The sequence below is a fragment of the Gymnoscopelus microlampas genome (genome assembly GCF_963454915.1).
Source record: "Gymnoscopelus microlampas genome assembly, chromosome: 7".
NCBI lineage: Eukaryota > Metazoa > Chordata > Actinopteri > Myctophiformes > Myctophidae > Gymnoscopelus > Gymnoscopelus microlampas.
In genome coordinates, this window is record NC_139944.1 from 19,379,051 (window position 1) to 19,400,725 (window position 21,675).

The window sequence follows — 21,675 nt, forward strand, 5'->3', positions numbered from 1 at the left end:
GAAAAGAATATTTTATCATGAGCATTAGTGAGGACCAATTATATGAGCATAGGTTGAAAATGGGTGAAGTCGTCCTTTAAGTGGTCAATTCTTAATATATTTTTGTAAGTTTGGAGTCCCTTCCTACAAATGTAGTCATCAGCTTGCAACAAAAAAAAAGAAAATACTCCAAAACTTTACTTAAGTGCAGTACTCAAGTAAATGTACTTACTGTCCAACTCTGACCATTGAATACAAGGAAACAACTCCTGACAATTAAGGCAACACTGATTTTATTCAAAAATAAAAAATAAAATACAACTCCTTGAAAACATGTGCCGGATCAGTGTTATTTCTCATTTAACAAAATGACATAAATACAAAATAAAATAAATATTAAATAATAACAATAATGACAAGGACAGGATGTAAGACAGGATGTAAAGTAAACAAACCGTAACAACAAAACAACCTCTGGAAAATGCATTAGCAGATGAGGTCACAACAGACAAGACTACCAAATATTAAAGAGAGTATCTGATCCTTTGCCCTGAGCATAAAAATGACAAACTTAAAAGTGACTTTCATTTCATTTATCAAAATAGTGTACAAAAACCCACACATTTAAGAGTCCGGAAAACACAGGCGGAAAAAGTGAGTGCTTGAAGAAGTCGTCCTTGTTCCCGGAGGAGTCGAGGAGCTTAAATATATTTTTCTTTAAAGACTTCCTGTTTCTGTCATAAATACAAAGCCAAGCAGCCTGACAGATTTTGCACATACTTTTTTTTAAGGCTTCTATTTCCTGTATTACAAGACCTCTTATGTTCAATAGTATAAAACTTTCTTTTTTTCTTTTCTCTCTTTTTTTTTTACAAACTAATACAAATATCTCTCTGTGTCTGTTGTCATAAAGTACTTAATTTATTTCAGCGTAAGTTTGTTCTGAGTAAGCCGGGAGGGTCCTCTTCTTCAGTCATGCCACACTTTGCCAAATAAAGGCAGTATATAGTTCAGTGGCAGTTTAAACCCCCCACTGGTTCAGTCCTCTCGTTCGCTGAGTCAGTGAAATGGCATGGTTCGTCAGTGCATTCAGGGTGGGTGGAATGCTTAAGTCACACTGCAAACACACTGAGCGAGCTGCTCTCGTCTTTCAGGCCCAGGATGCTGTAGGCTATTCTCTTCATATGACCTGGCAACCGCACACCAACATTCCTGATGTCCCTGAGAAGAAAACAGAGTTCAACATTAACTACGTGAACCCTAGCATCCCTTTTCTGTGCATGTCATCATAGGTGAAAATAGCAGGTCGACTATTTTCGGTGAAGAGATTTGGTGTAGAGGAAAAAAGGAGGGGCAGAGTTTAGAGCCCTAGGGGGCCCCAGTCAACAAAGTATATACCGTATAGTGTTTAAGAGGTTAAAGGGGGGTAAGTGATATTTATTTGTTAAATGAAGTGTTGATAAGTGATACATTATCACTAGAATATATACCTATGTATTATCACTGATAATACATAGGTCTATATTCTAGTGTTTGTTCAGTAACAGGAGTCTTCCCGTCTCTCCAGTGGTTTAGTAAACAGATAATACATTGTGAGGTCAGGATACCAATTTAATCCAATCAGGAAAGAGAACTCAGGCAGGATATATAAGTGACATTGGAAGTGATTAAACAAATAAATTAGCAGACAAAATTGGAACAGTACACACTATAAAAGTGAAGCTGTTAAATTATCTTTCTGGGGTTCTCTCTCCTGATTGTATGAAATTGGTATCCCTACCTGAAAATTTACTTTCTGTTTACTGAAGGGCTGGAGCAATGCGGAGACCCCTGTTACTGAACAAACACTCTGTACAGCAATGATTACTATCAGAAAAGAGAGCTTTAACTTTTTAACAAACTTTTATTTATTCAAAACAAATACATATTACTTACACCCACTTTAAACCTGAACATGGGATATTTACTATGGCACAATAGTCAAGGTTCTTGGCCTATATTTAGCTAAAGGAGAAACGGCAATTGTGCTTGAGAGGGGAGGGGCAGTGTTGAATGATAAGAATGACTTGGGCCTGAGGATAAGGAATGATGTAATCCCGCAGAAACACCGGATAACAAATGTTTAGCTGAGACCTCAATGCTTTCTCTGTCTTTTCCAAAGAAACTGGCAGTGAGCCAAATGAGTTAGCGCTGTGCGGTGGTGTGGCATCTGTGCCAGGACATGTGTGGTGGACTTACTCATGCCTCATGGCCAGCACCTGCTCCATGGTTGTGATTCCTGCACGGGCGAAGCTCTCGCTGTACTGGCTCATCTTGATGGACTCCAGCCATTCCGGCACCGACCGGAACATGGTGCCGTCACAGCCGCTGGTGCTCGGCAATCGGATGGAAACGCTGCGGGGGACAGCAGATGTTCGGATTGGTCATTATTTACATTCACATAATTCTTCTCAAAGTTAAAATGTTTTTGAAACAGCAGACATAAATCTTGTATGGCGGTCCCAGGCACAAAATATTTTCAAATGGGTGTCCGCACCCAAATACATTAATTTGGGATTCCTTGACATGACAAAGTTTGAAAACCGCTGACAAATTGCACAATTACGGTTTCCACAAAGGGTTTGTTTTAACACCTTCCGTTCGACCTACCGTGGATCAAAGTCTGCAATGGTTTTCAAAGACTCAGGGCTTTGCAGCAGTTTGTCCAGAATGTTGACGATGTCTGGGAAGCGTGGTCGTTTGGAGCGGTCGTGCAGCCAGCATTGGAGCATCAACTGGTAGAGAGCCGACGGACAGTCCATCGGAGCTGGAAGCCTGAAGGCCTCGTTGATGGCCTTCATAACCTGAGAAAGTGAACAACGGCATTGGTTTAAAGTTGCTTCCAGCCAGGCATATTTATGTAACGGCACTAGTGTTAAACAGGTTTAAACAGGTAAAAAACTATGAAAGAGCTATTTAAGACTGTGTTGACATGAAATGTTTTACTGGAGGACGATGATGGGAACTCGAGTGAATATAACACCCATGGCAATTCTCAAACGCTACACCCAACCAGGAGAAATGGCATATTGGAAGCCTTTTTGTTGATCTAAGCCTAAAGTCAACACCTTTTTTGTGTCTTGCCAGATGAGGAGTTTTAGGGTTTGACAGGTGAAACATACCTCATGGTTACTCATATCCCAGTAGGGCCGTTCACCAAAGGCCATGACCTCCCACATGACAATGCCGAAGCTCCACACATCACTGGCCGACGTGAATTTTCTGTACGCTATAGCCTCCGGGGCAGTCCAGCGAATTGGGATTTTCCCTCCCTGACAAAGTAGAAACAAAAACAAATCATATTTAATGGGGAAAGGGAGTGGAAATACAAGGCGCTGAAAGAGCAACAGTTTTAAATTGGACACTTGAGAGTGATCATGCCTTTAACAGTCTGCAATTTTCCAGTGGAATATAACCGAAGGGTTGATTTAAAAGACCATTCCAGTCTAATTTAGACGTCTTGCTAATTTAGATTTCTTGCCAATAGCAGAGATTGCACCCGTCTTCAACAAATTTTGTGTACATAAGTGTATAGTGTATAATTTACTTTAGGTAGCTCTCAGCCTACATATTTAAACGTAATTCACTGCCATTCATGTGGAAAAACACTTCAAGATTTTACAGATGCTAGGTATAGGTAGTTCACCCTTTTGAAAGTCTCTATTCTGTTTATTTTTTCTAAAATTATTGTATTACTCTAGCACAAATCATTCAAATTCGGATCGCTAACAGCAATACGCCTGAAAAAACTATGTGCTGCATTTCAAACTTCAAGAATTTGAAGAGGGTTTTTAATGGCACAGTGACTATTATCTAACATTGACACACTTTTTCATGTACGTTTTGTAATGTTTAGACAAAATGTATTCAAACACAATTTCTAAAGAATAAAGCAATTTGGTCAAGGTTTGTTTAAATGATCTTTTATGGTTCTGACATGTGGCTGTGAGACTTACTCTGGTAGTGTAGGTGCCCTCAGGTTCATCCTCCAGCACGCGTGACAGTCCAAAATCAGACACTTTACACTCCAAGCTGCCGTTGACCAGAACGTTCCGTGCAGCCAAATCACGGTGTACGTAGTTCATATCTGAGAGGTACTTCATACCAGCAGCTATTCCACGCAGCATACCCACTAACTGATAGGATGGAATCTCCCCGTCATGGTCCTAGAGGAAATAAGCAAAGTATAAGTGTCTCAGATTTGAGTTTTTATATTGGAACATTTGCATGAATCAATTAATCTTATATTGTTCCAAAAACAAAAGGCTATTACAATATCTATGAAAAATAAACCCAATCATAACACAGCAATCACAATTCCGTAACAGCATCAGAGACTAATGAAGACAAAAATCCAACAATCCAACCTTAAGGATATAAGTGCACTTACCCTTAGATATATGTCAAGAGCTCCGTTTTCCATGTACTCTGTCACAATCATGGCATGCTTGACTGTAAAAACAATAACAAAAGTGAGTGAGTGAAAGAGTAGTCATTTTAATACATTTTGATGACAGATGAAGCAGTGCCTGTTAGGTAAAAGAAAAAAAGGAGGACACTGATGTGCGTTGTGTTTCATTAAGGACTTACATTTGGTGACGACTCCCTCTAGACGGATGATGTTGGGGTGCGAGAACTGACCCATAATGCTCGCCTCGCTCAAAAAGTCCTGCCTCTGTTTCTCTGTGTAGCCAGGCTTCAGTGTTTTGATGGCTACGGCCGTCTCTCCTTTTCGCCCCGGAGCCTTCATCACCCCCTTGAACACTTCGCCAAACTCTCCTGTGGGGCAGCCAGAAAGCAGAGGAAAATTAGAAACAATGCCAGGATATCATATCATATCAATATCAATCTAAAGCAAGCACACATTAAAACCACTTAAGCTTAATGCCGAAATGCGGAAACAGACAATCTAAAAGCTCACAATGTGTCACGATGATGTCACGCATTGTGAGCTTGTAGCTATTTTCGTTTTCTTTGGGGGGGGGGGGGGGGGGCACTTTTGACACTTATGGCCAGTTCAGAATACACAAATTCAACCCGATTTTAGGTGACCTTCATGAAATGATTTCATGGTGGTCCTCGTGAAAGACAAAAATGTTGTGTAGTCTGATCCCGGCTTTACTGACGCCTATAACGACATGCCCCATGTTGAAAGTGGTTTACGAAACATTTATTTCATACCTGCACCGATGACTTTTTGTTTGGTTATGGCACCAGGAGGAATCTCTGTGGCAAATTTAAGGATGGCAATGTTGGGATCCTCGTACATGTGTGGGTCGACATAAGTCTTCAGAGGCTTCAGTTGATCTAAGGAGGGAACGGTGATCAGTGAATTAGTCATGATATGAAGGCTGGTCTCAGCAGGTTTGAGTAAATAGTAGTTTGAATCCTATTCTCTACTGCGTTTTGTACCTGTGGAGAAGTAGGGATCTTCAGGTCCTCCTCTGCCATGAGAAATCAGTCTCCTGAGAGGAAAAGACATATAATCACTATAGAGCTAAATAACACCAAGATTGTAATGGCAGGTCAGTCGCTGCCCAAAGAACAGGGCTGTTTTCAGTGGCAGCACTGGCTATTACAGATAAACCCTCCATCAGACATCACAGCACAGTGTCCTTAATTTGATTACACTTGTGGCGTATAATCACAGAGTGGGCAGGTTTGCAGACTACGTTCATGGCAATCACATAAACCATAGAGGAGGGACACGAGGAGTGTTGTTACTAACCTTTTGCGCAGCAGCAGGAAAGCCACTACGACGACCAGCATAACTGCCCCTCCTACCACCGCCCCCATAACCACTATGGAATTGTTCCCGATTTGAGACTCCGCTGTAAACAGAAAAAAGAAAAAGGAAAACAGAAACGTCAGTATACCAAGAACATGGTACCTGGAAATAAAGTCAAATCTAAAGTGAATATGCTTAACCAAAAAAGACATTTGAGACTATTTTCATTTTTACACTCAGATTTTTAACTAATTAAGCCCTATATACTTCATTTACAGTGGTCCCCCAGGGGTCTGTACTTGGCCCCCTCCTTTTGTCCTTCTACACCAAATCTCTTTGCCAAACATACAGTACCTAATCTACAAGCTCACATAATGCGTCGCAACACGCTGTGAGATGTGTAGATCTGCTATGTTTGTCTATTTTTGCCAAATGTTCACCTACAGTATTATGAAATGCCCAGAATAGGGACTCTGGGTTCATGTGGTTAAACTAACTCTCTGGATTCTGTTTAGAATGAAAATAAAATGAAAGACAAAAGTTAAATCTTTTCTCTCTCTCTTCGTACCCATGGGTAAAGTCTGGAACTCATGCTCCAGGCTGTAGCTCCCAGCAATGCCTTCCGCACTCAGCGCCTGGACCCTGAACATGTAGGTGGTGTCAGGGTGGAGGTCTTTAATGTGGGCTGAACTTTTCTCCAGAACTAAAACGGTGTATGTGGTGACATCTCGCTCAGTGTTGTCCTCCTGAAACAAGAAACAAGGTCACGTTAAACACTTAAACCCTATATACTTCTTTGACCGGAGTCAACCCAGGGGTCCATACTTGGTACCCCCCATTTTTCCCCCAATACACCAAGTCTCTTTGGCTCCATATTTTTCCATATCCATATTTTTGTCTTACTGTTAGCTGGGCAGGTCACTGGCACTGCCCAGATAGCAGCAAGGGGGCAAGAGACACAAGGAGGAAGAAGAGGAATATTACCTTTCTGCGGTACATTAGCTCATAGCGGTGGCTGATGTGGACAGGACTTCTGCGCGACAGCGACCAAGATAGAGACAGACTAGTGGAGCTGCGCTCATCCAGGCGGATCAACGTCACTTTGGGCGCATCTGATGGTGGGTGGAGGAAGGAAGGCAAAATAATAGTTACTACCTAATAATAGCCCTCGGAAGATCATTTGGAAATGAGAGCCTATGGGATGCACGGGCCCTCCTCCATCAAAGCCTTCCATGGTTTGTGTAATAAGCCCTTGAATTGTAAACCCCATGCTCTATTCACATCACGAGAGATACTGTAAATAAAGGCTAATTTAAGGGTGTATAAACCCTCATTATAGAATCACAGAACAAACTGTACTCCCAATGTGCTAACCTGTATAGTGCAGAGCAGTGGTGATGGAAGCAGTGGGCTTCTGTGTGCTATACTGGGACACGCCGCTGTGCGCTTCCACGGTGAAGGTGTAGTTGAGGTGAGAGTCCAGCTCGCTGGCGATGACCGCGGGGTCCCGCAGGCCGGACGTCTGTGGCTCAAAGCGGACCTTGTCGCCGCAGGGGACGCAGGAGTCCTCATCGCAGCGCTCACACAGCACACTGTAGGTGAGGTCACTTCGACCCCCTGTCACCAGCGGAGGGCTCCAGGACAGCTGCAGTCTGCCCTCAGCTAGGGTGGCGGAGGACAGGTCACGAGGGGCACTTGGTGGCGCTTTAGGGAGGAAGCGGAGACCACAGCTGTTAGCGGACGACTGCAGGGGAATCTTGTAAAAGTCACTAATGAGGTGACGGCTTTGGTTGATTAGGCTTGACTTATGGGCTGTCGAGGTAATGAAGCTGTGTGAACGTGGTTCTTACCAGAACAGGCCGACGTAGAAGGGTCCGAGGGGGAGCGGTAGAATCCCTCCTTGCAGGGACAACTGACGGCGCTGGCTGCCGAGGCCTCCGTGTTGTCGGGACAAACTTGACACGACCCGCTCGATATGGAGGACTTGAAGTAGCCCGGTTTGCAAGCTGTGTGTGTGAGAGACAAGTACACAGGTTTGTTAGTTGAAGCGTGACATGTCAGGACATGCAGCGCACATACACACAACGCAGGAAGGAATGACTCATTCATCTGTGAAGAATTCAACTATATCTCAAATATCAGTCCTCTGGGCTTGGCAGGAAACATTTGTTGTGGGAAGTCTATAATCACAGAAGCTTTGTATCAATGGAAATGATATGGGATTTCCCTGGCGATTTGCCTCCACTTGTCCTCTTTGCCTGGAGTCCTATTCTCCAATCCCACCGTTGGTGTTAACCGGATGACTTTGAAACAGTAAATCTATCAGGCAACCAGCCCTTCCATCCGTAACTCTCAGATGAAATACCCTGGCTTAAAATGTGAGTGTTTTCGCAAAAGGAAATAGCACCTTGGACACTGGAGCGGAGGTATTTCAATTGGCGCTTTTGGAAACAGAAACAAACGTTCCATTCCGGGGCGAGGAAGGTTAATGAATGTGTGGATTAGACAGAGACCAGGATGCAAAAACCACAAGTCTGTCTGGGGCTGTGCTTCCTTCCATTCTTCCTTCCTTCCATTCCGCCCACCAGTGGCGAATGACAACATGTGAGGATGAAGAGTTATAACAGGAAGAACCAGGCAGAGGGCCGTGATGTTTGCTGGGCTGATGGAGCCCAGATGCACTTTAATATTTTCTCAGACAGAGCAAAGTTGTCTTGAAAAACATAAAACAATACATCATCTTGAAAGATCTAGTCTCGCCTTCCATCTTAACGTCTCCCCGGGGGGAACAGTCTTTCATCTGGCCCCTGTGTGCTGGTGGCTGAATGTCCAACAGAGCTCCGCTAGGTGGTCGGTTACTTAACCACCATGGCAGAGGGACCTTTGCACCCCGGCTATCTCCAGACAATAGAGGGGAGGAGGGAGCAGGTTTGAGTTGGACTCGGATAGAGATGAATTGGCATAGATGGACGTATGGGGGATGGGTAGAGGTCTGAAGCGCCAACAGAAGTTCTCCCTGGGGAGTCACTTGCGGGAGTGTGGGGGTGTATAGGGTCCTTTCGCATAAGAAAAGGGGGCCAGCCTATTTCATCTTGAGCTGAAGCAGCAGGACCTCTGTCACGTACCATAGAACCCCCGTCCCTATTCATCTATTGTTTCTGGGATTGGTGCCATAATATGTTGAATTAATCATTACAGCAAGCAAACTGCGGCATGTGTGTAGTGTGACGGCCCCAAGCGCTATTGTTGTGAGTAGTAATATAACTTTAAATATAGTCAATCAGACTAAACTTGGGAAAAGTTTTGAATTAGTAATGATTATTGTAATTTTATGTTACTTTTAGTTGTTGTACTGTGATGTCATAAAATATAAAATAAAAAAATAAACAAAAAAAACAATCATTAAAAAAAGGTAATGATTACTTACAAAACCTTAGCCCTATATACTTTGTTGAACGACAAATAGAAATTAGCTGATCTACACGCTCAGATGTTTTGAAACTTTGGACAATTTTTGGCCTGTGATGACATGCCCCAAATCCCCAAATAGGGATGTCAGGCCTATAACGACATGGCCAAAATCCCAAAATAGGGATGCCAGAGGTTGAAAGTGGTCAAATTAATCAATTCACTATATCTAATGATATAGAAACCTCTGCATGTGCTGCACTCAATATTTTGGGAATGTTGGCGGAAATAGTTTAATTGTCCCATGCCCCCTTTGAATTTGAAAGCCATGTGAATAGGACTTCTGTTCCACACCAGTGCATCTGTTAATTGAATCTGTTTTTTTGCTCTTTGTCTTCCCGCATTGTGCTAATGAGTGGGAACATGGATTAGGCAGCTCATTGCGTGTGTTTAACGACCGGATGAGAGAGCAAAGAGAAGTAAAGCGGGGCATGTCATTGGCTAACAGCTGTCCTGTTGGACTACTAATCCTCTTGACTAAATTACACTCCTCACCTAACTAAGCAGCCACGAAACTAACCACCCTCATGCGCCAACTGTCGGCTCACTCCACACCCTCCACTCCAACCAAGAGCAACCTGCTTATTTGTGTCAGTCAGCCTTCCTCTTCAAATTCTTGTTCCCACAACATTTGGGTACCTTGGTGAAATCCATATCGAGACCATGGGACTATACTATGTAGCAAACTACTTGCGCTAGTACACTAGTGTAATAAAACAAATCCTGAATAACTCAAAACAACCGATAAAAGGCAGCTTCCTTCTTTTATAGAGTTGGAAAGAAATGTGATAAGAAGCCATGGAAAGTGCAGTGAAATAATAATGTTTTTACTTTACTGGACAAAACATGTTTCCTGTGTCCTAACATTAAGGTCATCCTCCAGACTAAGTTTTTCCTGCCATGAATGTTTCCTCGTTTCCTATGTACAGCACGCTGGGAGCTTCCGTTTCAGGTGCATAGTTCGGGGTTTGCCCGTGGTCAGGAACTGGCCTGGAAACATTCCTGAGCTCTGCCTTCCTTCCCTGCCCTGACTTCTCTTCAAACCCTTTGAAGTTTTTCTCCTGTGGTGGAGAATCACTCCAGCAATCTTAAGACACTATATTCACTCTTTGAAGTGTGTTATTACCCATGAGTGGTGCGGTGACTGTTCACCTGATCCGCTCACTTCATAGGAAAGGATTCCACGAACTTGAACCGACTCTGCCATTCAAGGTGACTTGGGCCGTCAAGGGACCATATAGTCATAAACCACAAGCTTGACTCAGTCTAACCTAGGCGTGTCACAACCATCCCTGTAATCTGAGGTTTCCGTAGCTGTAGCAACTGACACACACAAATACTTTGTGCCGTGGGGAAGACACACCGGTCAGGTACACTTCCTCCTCCTGGCGCATTCACACCACCAGACCTTCCCCTCAGTCAATCAGTACTGTAGGTGACGTGAGGGTGAAAGAATTCCTTTGAGAAATCCCCACGGCTCACTGAGCACTTTGCCCTTCTCTTCCTCCCCTCCTTCCAGTGGTGTAAAGTAACAAAGTACATTTACTCAAGTACTGTGCTTAGGTCTAATTTTCAATCTCCACTACAACTCAAATATTGTACTTTTTACTCCACTAGAATTATTTGACAGCTAGTTAATTTGCAGATTTACATTATTAATACAAAACATACCCACTTAAGAGCTATTTTATACTTCAGCTGTTCAAAAATAGCCGATCTACAAGCTCACAACACATCGCCTCACGCCAGATTGTGAGCTTGGGTATTTATGAAAATGTTTTAGTTACCTTGGTTCTGTAAGTATATTGATGCCAATACGTTTGTACTTTCACTCAAGTAATATTTTGAATACAGGCCTTTTACTTGTAACAGAGTCCTTTTATTGAGTACTTCTTCAGTCACTCCCTCCTCTCCCAGTCTGTCTAGTCTACCCTCCACTCCCACACTTCCTCCAGATAGCTCAGCACACACACACACCACACCCCGGAATGCCAGAGACAGGCCAACTTCCACACAAACAATGAGTGCAAATATGAATACAGTACACAGTCACTGCTGTGTTTTGTAAAGTCACACACACTTCCACACACTCATAAAGGTTTGACTGGAGGGCAACACATGCTTGTGAAATGGTTGAGCCTCTTGTGCTTATTCTCGGGTCCCCTCGCTCGCTCCCACGAGGAGACTTCTTTTTCGACCTTCAGGCAGTCTTAAACAAGTTCCCGGCATTTGAAAATCAGTTTTTATTTATTTGTTTATTCTCTTAAGCGCTACATCCTACGTTGAACAACGGATAGCGAAAATAGCAGATTCACAGGCTCAGTTAGCTCACAATGTACGCTTGTAGATACACTATTTTTGCTGTTTTTAAACATTTTTGATGTTTTTTGAAAATGATTCCAGATTGAAAGTGGTTAATTAATTGAACTGTAGCATCCCTATTCTGGGCATGTCATAATTAGTATGCCATATTCACTGAAAATAGCAGATCTACAAGCTCACAACGCATCACGATGTGATGTTGTGAGCTGATCGACTCTTTTTGGTAAAGAGATTTGGTGTAGAGATTAGACCCAAGTGGGACCTGGTTGTGGTCAATGGTGTATATAGACATGGGCCCTATCTTGGGCGCCACCTTACCCCTTATCCCTAAACTTCTTTGCTATTTTTTACTATTTTGAAAAACATTTTCAAATAGTTCAAATAGCCAATCTACAAGCTCACAACGTGTCGATGTAGATCGTCTAGTTGAACTATTTTAAAATGTTTTTAAAAATAGTAAAACATGGCTAATAAGTTTAGGGATAAAGGGTAAGGCAGTGCCCAAGTTAGGACCCTAGACTTAATAAGAATAAGAAAATCTCTAAACTCTAGGGCCTAGAGTTTTTTTTATTATTAATTATTAATTCTTAAGTGGTTAGTAGTACTCAGATAACATTTGCATCCTTGTATCCCCAGTTATGTATCCCTCATATTCATCTTTCCCTATCACCCCCCAAGCTATTTTCCTCAGCCATAAAACAGTGTCCCTCCCTATGTCCCTACCCCACCTCATTCCTGAGTGAGCACTGCAAAATCCCAACTGTTCATTTAACTCGGAGAGTATAAAAACGGTTCCTTACAGGGGCCGCTTTTACACTCCCTCAAGAGTTTCACAGTGCAGAGAGACAAACAATGGAAAGAATGTATTGGCCAACAGGTAAGAAGATGATTCATTAACAGGAGGCCATTTCCCCATATTCAAAATGCATCTCTCTGCCAGGACTGCCTGCTTCCATAGTCACCAAATCAAAATAAAAAGTTTTAGACCCCTCCCTTCATTTATACCTTTCTCTTTAATTACACAACAAATACGCTGCCTTGGTTTTTGCGACGTGTTTGAAAAGATCTCCAAACAAGCGAGGTGCAATTAACATTCCTGTGCGCTCATTTCTATAAACCTTGCCAGAGTGGTGGTTATGTGTTATGCTTTCATAAATACCACTAGCAACTCTTAAAATACCAGCGTGCACAAACTCAGCCATTACATACTTCAAAGTTCTGACGCTGCTGCTGCTTACCTTGGCAGGAATCACCCGTGGATTCATAGCCGGCACGGCACTGGCACTGGCCCACTGGAACCACCCACTCTCCGTCGGCGGTGCAGTAGATACGCGGGGTGGCCTGACTGACGGCGTTCTCCACGCACACGCCTTCCACTTCCTTTAGGGCATCGGCCACCGTCTCCGGGAAGGTTGCCAGGCTCTGCACGGTGGACGGGCAGGTCTTGTAGTACACTCTGACAGAGAGCAGTGCCACACAGGCCCCCATGTCCTGGAAGGCCAGATAGAACCCCTTCCGCGACAGGGCCTCCACGGCCCTCGTCTCCACGTTGATCTTCAGCACGCCTCGGCCCCTCGTGATTTCATCAGGAGCTATGGTGGCCACTTTGCGGAACTGGCCCTTGCGGAAGTTGGTGCCCACATCCGCGTCGGCCTCTGAGATGAACAGATTGAAGGTCTCTTTGCAGGCCAGCGAGGCGCCGTCAAAGGTGTTGCAGTCTCGCACGACAAACCGGAGCTCCACGGAAACCCGCGCTGTCCCCGGCCGTCGCTGAATGAACGTTGTACGCAGCCAGTTATCCTGGTCAGCGGAGTCTATGTTACATACACTGTAAGTGTAGAAAAGTGAGCCATTGACCACGGTCTGGACTATCTCCCACTGCAGGACAGACAGAGAGAAAGGAGGGGGGTTTCGTTAAGGGGGTAAGGGTCACTGTTACAAAGTCATGATAATGAAAGACAAAAACACAGGGTCTTTTTCTGAGACTTAAGTGTAGGGTTGAGAGGTTTTGTTCTCAGCCAACAAGTGGCTTTTATTGATGAGACAACTCTTTTTTCATGCTGAGTGAGAAAGCCATAAACAGCAGAAGCTCGGCTGCTACCATTTTTCCGCACATTAACAGGGGAGTTGGCCTGGACGTGTGCAGCACTCGCAACGTGTGTGGCTTTCCCCTGACTGACGCGGGTGCATGTGTGCGAGACAGACATAACCAAAGAAAATAAATACCACGGTGGAATACAGACTGACATTAAATGCCACTTAAATGAGCTTTACGAGCTTAGAGCAGAGGCATGGTGGCGATATTGGCAGCAATTAAGTCCTTTTATGAGAGGGAAGTGATGACGAGTAGAAAGACTAAACGCTTCCATTAACCATTACCAATTTATCTAACACCTCACTTGGGATGAATGAAACATGCTAGTTTCAGGGATTGAAACAAAGAACAGATTTACTTTACTGGACCTGGAGAGTTTAGTTCAGACATAAGATTTTTGGGGAAATATACGACATACTTTAACAAATTTGTTGTATAGTATAATGTTAAAATATTAAACTTTATGTAGGTTGCACTTGCGACACGTTGTGATCTTGTAGATCTGCTGTTTTTGCTTTTTCTTTTGAAAACTTCTGAAAACATTTTAACATGTTAAAAAGTGATGCCAGGTTTCTTGTGGTTAGAAATCTGGACTTGTCGGCTGCATAATCGCCAATACCAATGTCGTCAAAAAAGTAAAATAATTGCTGATATTTCGGCCAAACAGAAACATTAGTCTAGCTCTACTTCAAGTCAGTGTATGATGTTCTCTAGCCAACACAAGTTTGCAGATACTTTGCAAGTGGGGAAGTTGGAAATGAAAACAGCAAACATCATATAAAACCAGAGGAAATCCTATCCAATACAATAAGAGCTGCTGGATGTGTAAAACCAACAGTCACACTCTCTTCCAGAGCTCAGCCTGGGCTCTGGAACTGGCCACTGGCCACGTCCTGTTGCTTTTTTTAGACGGAAAGCCACAGAACTATAGATAGAGGGATACTTCTCTCTCCCACACACAACCAGTCTTCCCTTTCTTTCTCCTTTGCTCATGTCTTGTGTTCTACCACAACAGTTTCGGATCGTCACACTCTTATAGATATATCTATACGTTCTTAGTAGGGGGGATTGTCGGGTTTTGTGGCTTTGTGCTGGAATGATAACAACCTGTTGGATGTTTGTATTTAGAGAATGCAGTCCTGTACCATACAGTGTGATGTAGCTTGAACGTTGACATTTCAATGGCATTCAGTTTAAAACCACTTTAACCCTGGCGTCCCTATTTTGGGGGCGAAAACTTTCAAACATTTTCTAAATGCCTTCAAAAATAGCAGATCTACAAGCCCGGATCTTGTAGATCGGCTATTCTATTTTCTTTCTTTATTTTGTACACGTTTGAGAATAGTGCTTAATGAAAGGGCTGCCCTACAACACAAGAGTTGGTGACAAATCCTGACTCAGCTGACAATTACTGTTCCATCCTTCCCAGAATGGAATGCAAAATGAAACCGTTGTGCTCACAGCCTTAAGACATGAAGACAAAGACTGGAAATTCTAGAGGCTTTTAAATGTGTGTGCTGAGGAATAAATACTGACCCCGTCCTCATATGGCGAGGTCAGCCACCCCAACTCTCCTCCGGAAGCTCTCATGTCCAGCAGTACTTCTATAGGAAGGAAGGAAAGAAAAATAATGTCAGAAAATGGCACAACATAATTATCTATCAGTATAGGCCTTCAGCAGTGATTCTCAAAGTGAGGTCCGGGGAACCCCAGGGGTCCTTGAAGGGGTTTCAGGGGGTCACCAACGGAACGAGGAACTGTTTAAACACTTGTTAAACATGCTACTCCAAAATGGCAGATCTACAATCTCACTGCAACACGTTGTGGGGCTTGTAGATATGCTATTTTTGAGAGAAAAATTATATCTAGAAAAACACAGATCTACACACTTTGGGGGTCCCTGGCACAAAATATTTTCAGATGGGGGTCTGCGATTAAATACATAGCAATTCGGGGGTCCTTGACGCATGAAAATGTATGAGAAGTGAGAACCACATGGTCTACATAATATAATTTACTTTTAGTGCACAAAGAAATGAAACAGCAGTTACATACCATAGGTCTATAATTATCCAGTTGATTGTAAAGGCCTAATATAACTGTTGGGGGTAACACTATAAGAGCTCTATATAATAAGTCTATTCAAACAATAAATGACCATGGTTTTATTACAGGAGGCAATACAATAAAAAAAGGGGGTATCAACTTTCTGGGGTCTCTGGTGCCAACAACTTTATGGGGGACACATGCTTTGCCTTGACATTTTAATCAAGCATGTCAGTCTGATTCAACGTCTTCATTGACCATGACCAACAGTACAGGACTAATAACGGTTGAGAAACGCGGGGGCAGTTTAATTGTACGACCGGACGAAAGTGCATGAAAGCTTTGTTCCAGATCATAAAAGTGTGAAACGTAAACGTGTGTCAAGGTTTTGTCATCACATTGGCATTCTCACTTCCTCAGCTCAGCCCCGAGCAGTGTGAAGCAACCGGCAGGGAGTCAAATCTCGGCACTGCTGGAGTTGCTTTAAAAACAATAAAAGATCTGTCCCAAAAGTAGCCTAAATTATACGACTAGTTTAACAAAACACAAACATCCTTATACGACCATTTCTATTTTTGAACCAAGAAACACATAGATTTCAATAGGCTATGGGATTGGATGCTCATGATAAATAGCCTACACAAATAAAGTTATAGACTACAATTAACTTGAATGGGCCACTTTTTAGGATTAAAAAGTAAACTATAATCTAAATCACTTAATAGGCTACATATTGTAAACTATAGGCAATACACATACAATATGTAGCATATTAAGTGATTATAGCTAGCCTATAATCATCCTGAAAAGTGTGCGATGAAGAAAAAAAAACATATAATGTAAAATCACTTACGTTCTTTTGACTGGAAGCTGAAGGAGACGTGAGTAATAAATAAAAACAGAAATAGGTTCACACGAAGGAAATCCATGGTTTCTTGGACGGTTAACAAATCATCTATATAACTAGAGGTAGTATAATAGCTCCGTGCGCTTGTCCCGCACCAACTTCTGTTAGATCACTGACTGACTGACTGTAGTGGGTCTACTGCTCACTGCTTGTGCTTTTGGACTCACAGGACGCACCACTGAAAGACCATTGAGAAACAGGTGGCGCACCACTCGCTCCGCCCCCAGAGCCTTTGGAATGCAATAATGTGCAATGGGTGGGGGGAGAGGGGGGGGGGGCATGTCTGTGACCCTACCTGTTCATTGAGCGGATGTATATTGTCTTTAGAAGTGTGAATGGATAGACAAGACAGTTGAACAAGTGGGAAAGTTTAACTCATGATAATGAGAAACTGTCAAGTACAGTGTTATTGGCACATGCCCTTTGAAACCAACACTGTCTCAGTCCTGGAGGCATATTGTGATTTTTAGTGACCAAACGTCAGCATGTGCCTTGAAGGCCTGGAGTCAAATAATTAAGGGACATGTTGACTTTCTGGACTTCCGCAGACTTTTCGGGACTTCCGCATAACAGCAAAGCGGAAGTCCAGTTCTCAGTGTTTTTGACAGTCTGACCAAAAAAAACGGTTAAAATAAAGTGGACTTGAGCCACGGGAGGCACCGCCGAGCAAGCTTAGGTGAGCGAGTCGCCGTGCAGAGCGTTGCGAAATCCGCTTTGAGCTGACTCAGCACTGTCCGAGTTATGTCCTGATAGGCACGGAATCGTAAATCATATATTACCCAAAAGTCATATTGTGACTTTTTTTGCCCCTGGCCCCTTCACGTCGTCACATGTTGACCATTGGTCAAAATTGTCTCTAAAAGTCAAAATATGCCTCAAAATATGCACTGTTGTGTCTTCATCCTTCAATACAAAAAAATTCAAGGACCCCTAAGTAGTCATAGCCTGAAGTATTCAAACGACATTGGCTTCAACTTCAACTTGACAGGGGTGTAAAAGTACTGTACTGTAAGTGAAAACTATTTTCAATTTTGAGGTACTTTAACTTTGAGTATGTTCATTCTTCAATACTTTATAGCCTACTATACTCCATCTCATCTCAAAGGTCAAATTTTACTTTTTACTCCACTACAGTTATTTTGAAAGCATAAGTTACAATTTAGGCTATGTTGCAGATAAAGATTATTTATACAAAACATAAATTAACCAATTATGCCCCGTTTTATACTTCTAGGATCTACAAACTCACAACACATTGTGATGGCATGCGTTGTGAAGTTGTAGATCTGCTATTTTCAGTTTGAATCATTTTGAAAACTTTTGTAGGTTTTGATGCCAATACGTTTGTACTTTTACTCAAGTAAAAGTTGAATACAAGACTTTTACTTGTAACAAGGTATTTTTATATTGTGGTATTTCTACTTTTACTTAAGTAAAAACATTTGCCACCACAATCCTTGCTATTGTTTCTGGTTTGCAAATATATCAGTGAATATATACAGTATAATAGAATTCTAAACTTCAGTTGAGTGAAAGGGCCATTATCATTAGTAGGAGGATATGAACTCACCATGACCTAACTGTTTCCTTTGTTTACAATGTGTATTTAGATGTGTTTAGATGTAAATTCAAGATTGAATGGGGGGTTTATTTGTCACTCTCATACAGGTACAAGCAGCGAAATGTCGGTGTGGCATGCTCAGCAAACAACTGGATGTAGTAAGAATAGATGATAACTAGCACATGCAGGTTAACAACATTAAAACAATTTAGCAAGTAACGGGGAGTGTACAGAATATGTTGAGAGAATTAGTCAATAATATGAAATATGTATAAGTAGAAAGTATATACATTTACATGCATATAGTGCAAGTACAAGACATGCAACGTGGTTTCTGACACCATGTATACTCTGTTGTGAGTAAGAAGGGGTGTTTACAGATTGAAGGCAGCTTGCACCTCTATTTTAGACACAATCTAGATAATGCCTAATGTTATCTGCTTTGGAATGTAATGCCAGAATGGGATCACAGGAGATGTGGTGTAAAGACACTAAAAGCAATAATTATTCCATCAAGAAGACAGATCTGTAAACCATTTAGTATTTACCATGATAGATCTCATTATGTTATGGTGGTATTTGATGTTTAAACATAATAGGCAAATTTGGCAAGCCTTGTTTAACTGTCTTCCAAGTAATTGGCTGCATCTTCCACAATATCTGATCCAGGACTTATCTTTCCCACGGCTGGGAAAGGAGGGGTCAAGTGAGGGGGTAGGCTAGTATGAATATATGACTACTAATGAGACGGTCTTCATAAAGAACCCCGCAATTTGGGTATGAATATGTGAACACACAAAAAAAGACCTGACAATAGCATCACCTAGCAACGCTTATCTGGAGGAATTTCAGAGTCAAGTCTTGTCTGCGAAGCAGCGTGTACTTGGACAGGAGAGCCCCTCGAACCGAGAGCAGGCCAACACAGCCGCCCACCCAGACAAAGACACCCCAAAAATCTACTGAAGACACAGACATTGTCTTGTCCTACGGTACCATACATGGACATTAATCATACAACAGACACCGTGAATGATGTTGGTTAAAAAAAATGGATTAACAAGTTAAGTGTGCTTTGGACTATGCCTTTTTGACCTACAACTGACAATCATTTAATTTGCTTACAAACACAAATGGCAGTTATAAGCAGAATTGTATAGGCAGTATTTGGCTCCTCTTCAGTCAAACGCCTTCAGTCAAACTGTGAAAGATTTATTTTGCAATTTTTTTTAAAGACATATGAGATTAGTGTGCTAGTACATTTCCAGCCACATTTCAACGATAGCAAAACAAACACTGTTTAATACTATAATTATTATGGCTCTTCCAAGGCAAAGTTTGATATGTTTTCAACTCTCTAAAACTCCTCATGAGCCACAGAGAAGCCTATATCCTGTTTAAAGTTGTAGCAATCCGCACTTTCAAATCGTCCAACACACTTTGTTTTGAGCGTGTACTGGCTCTGGCACTTGATGGAATCTCCATCGAAGCATTCAAGAGTCCTTTGCTCTAATTGTGTTTATTGGTCTTCATGGACCCTGAGGTACGCTTGAAGGTGTTATACCCTACTTTCAAGCGCCTTGAAGCTTCGATTCTGAGGAGTGCTTTCTGTTGTCAGCCATTTCTCGAAGGTGTCAAAGGTTAACACCCTCTCTAACGCACAAGTATGCAAATGCTTTCATTACAATACAGGCTTCTTTTTTGATTCACCTATAGAGCACACATCCTGCCAGAGTGTGGACTGTGGCCATGGAGTGTTTGGGCCCTCTGGGTACCCAAACACCTCCTCTGTGCTGGTCCTCAGCTTCTTAGGGGACTGACAACACAAAAGCAATCCACACACTGGGGACTGATCCCTGCAGTTTGAGGGTCAATGAGCAGCAGTGGCAGCCACGCCATGGAACGCGCACCCCCCTCACGTTCCTTGCACCTCGTATGGTATCAACAAACAGAGAGGTGGAGCGCCATTGTTTGAGCGCCAGGGAGTTTTTGTGTAATGCCGACATGAAATGTGCCTACTGTTTCCTACTGTTCTCACGGTTAGGGCCCCAAAACCTTGTTAAGAAGTGATGAATGGCTGTCTATGTAAATACATTTGAATTGGAAGTCCCGTGTCCGTAATTGAAGTTTACTCTGGTTCTTGTGCCTGCATCTACCTGTTAGCTATTATCATTATAATATGTAAAATGTGGTGTGAAATATGGATGAATAAGGATGTTCTTACACTGCAGTTGGCACAATCAACTGTGAGTAAACTTAGACTGACACATTTTGTTGTCTTATGGATAGTGGATCATATGACTCCAGTTATTGGATATTTACGCTGGCTGCCTGTCTGCCAAAGAATTTATTTCAAAATACTACTGTTAGTTTATAAAGCATTGAATGGTTTTTAAGGCCAAAATATATTTCTGATCTTCTGCTACGTTATGAACCATCCAGACCTCTCAGGTTGTCTGGGACAGGTCTGCTTTATGTCCTATAACTAAACGTGGAGAAGCAGCGTTCAGTTTTTATGCTCCACAGGTCTGGAACAAATTCCCAGAAAACAGCAGCTCTACTACAACTCTCAGTTCTTTTAAATCAAAGCTGCACAGTAACTTTATTCTCGTATTTGTCCTTTTATAATTCTTTTCTAAACTTATAGCAGTTGTTCCTGAACTTTTCCATGCCAACCAAGGACCCCTAACTAGTCATAGCCTCTGACTGCGGCTCCAATTGTGAAATGGCTTAAAAAGAAAAAGAAAATAGTGAAAATCCAATTTGTGCTTTAATAATGGATGAAACCAGTGTCAAAACACAATCTTCACACCAGTAAACTTGATTTTGAAGTTCTCACGGATTCATCTGCATTCTACTCCTAACCATAATAGATTAGCTTTTCAGAATGAGGTAAGCAGCCCCTGTATTGTTCTGATTCTTCTGTTAGATGTCTCGTACTAATGATTGTGGCTTGCTTGCCAACTCTCACAACACTACCTCTTACAATTGGAATTCGGGTGACATTTATGTCTTAGGTGGGACTTTTTGTGTGCATTCCATAACAAAAAGAAAAAGAACACGTCCTGGCATGTTTATGCCTTGTGAAGAAGGGAAATGTGAGAATGTGGCAAAAACACAGAACATTACTCATACGTGAGTTAAGTCCTCTTATGACTTCACACTTTGAACTGTCATCCCTGTATCAGCCGCTGACCTCAGGTGGATCGGTTGAAGATTACATTTAAAAAACTGGTGGTTGAGTAATGTCACACCAACATTATGCAGCATGCACTTAGTAATGATTGAGTGACAAACTCCTCCCTTTGAATCTGGAATTGTTGCATTTGAATGTCTGAAATTAATGCATATGTCAGCATAAATTGGATTATTCTTCTCTACACAGTAAAATCCTAAATGTTACTTTCTCAGTTAAACATCTGCGTATTTTATTTTGTAGGGTTTTTGATTGATTGATTGAATACTTTATTAGTCAAACAATGTAAACACACGTGCATTACACAACAGTAAAGCATTTAGGCTAAAAGGATAAC

General features: G+C 42.1%; 1 protein-coding gene across 1 annotated transcript; it reads right to left on the minus strand.

Moving 5' to 3' along the window:
* Nucleotides 1-255: 255 nt before the first annotated feature.
* On the minus strand, nt 256-16,705 carry LOC311048139 (ephrin type-A receptor 2-like). The gene is made up of 17 exons (XM_084061200.1): nt 16,531-16,705; nt 15,168-15,235; nt 12,775-13,414; nt 7,597-7,752; nt 7,121-7,450; nt 6,731-6,858; nt 6,315-6,492; nt 5,747-5,849; nt 5,431-5,483; nt 5,200-5,325; nt 4,609-4,797; nt 4,409-4,470; nt 3,975-4,184; nt 3,141-3,290; nt 2,629-2,822; nt 2,218-2,373; nt 256-1,200 (listed from the first exon to the last, which is right to left on the minus strand). The coding sequence occupies exons 1-17, from the start codon at nt 16,604-16,606 to the stop codon at nt 1,092-1,094; spliced, it is 2,928 nt and encodes a 975-aa protein (XP_083917326.1). The 5' UTR covers nt 16,607-16,705; the 3' UTR covers nt 256-1,091.
* Nucleotides 16,706-21,675: the final 4,970 nt, after the last annotated feature.

What these genes read in the sequence shown, in the direction of transcription:
- LOC311048139 (XM_084061200.1), bottom strand. Translation starts at nt 16,606, where the DNA reads ATGGATTTCCTTCGTGTGAACCTATTTCTGTTTTTATTTATTACTCAC. An exon ending in GTTCCAGACTTTACCCATGG is followed by an intron (nt 5,850 to 6,314) that starts GTACGAAGAGAG and finishes TTCTGTTTACAG; the next exon opens with CGGAGTCTCAAATCGGGAAC. An exon ending in AGAGGGAGTCGTCACCAAAT is followed by an intron (nt 4,471 to 4,608) that starts GTAAGTCCTTAA and finishes TTGTTTTTACAG; the next exon opens with TCAAGCATGCCATGATTGTG.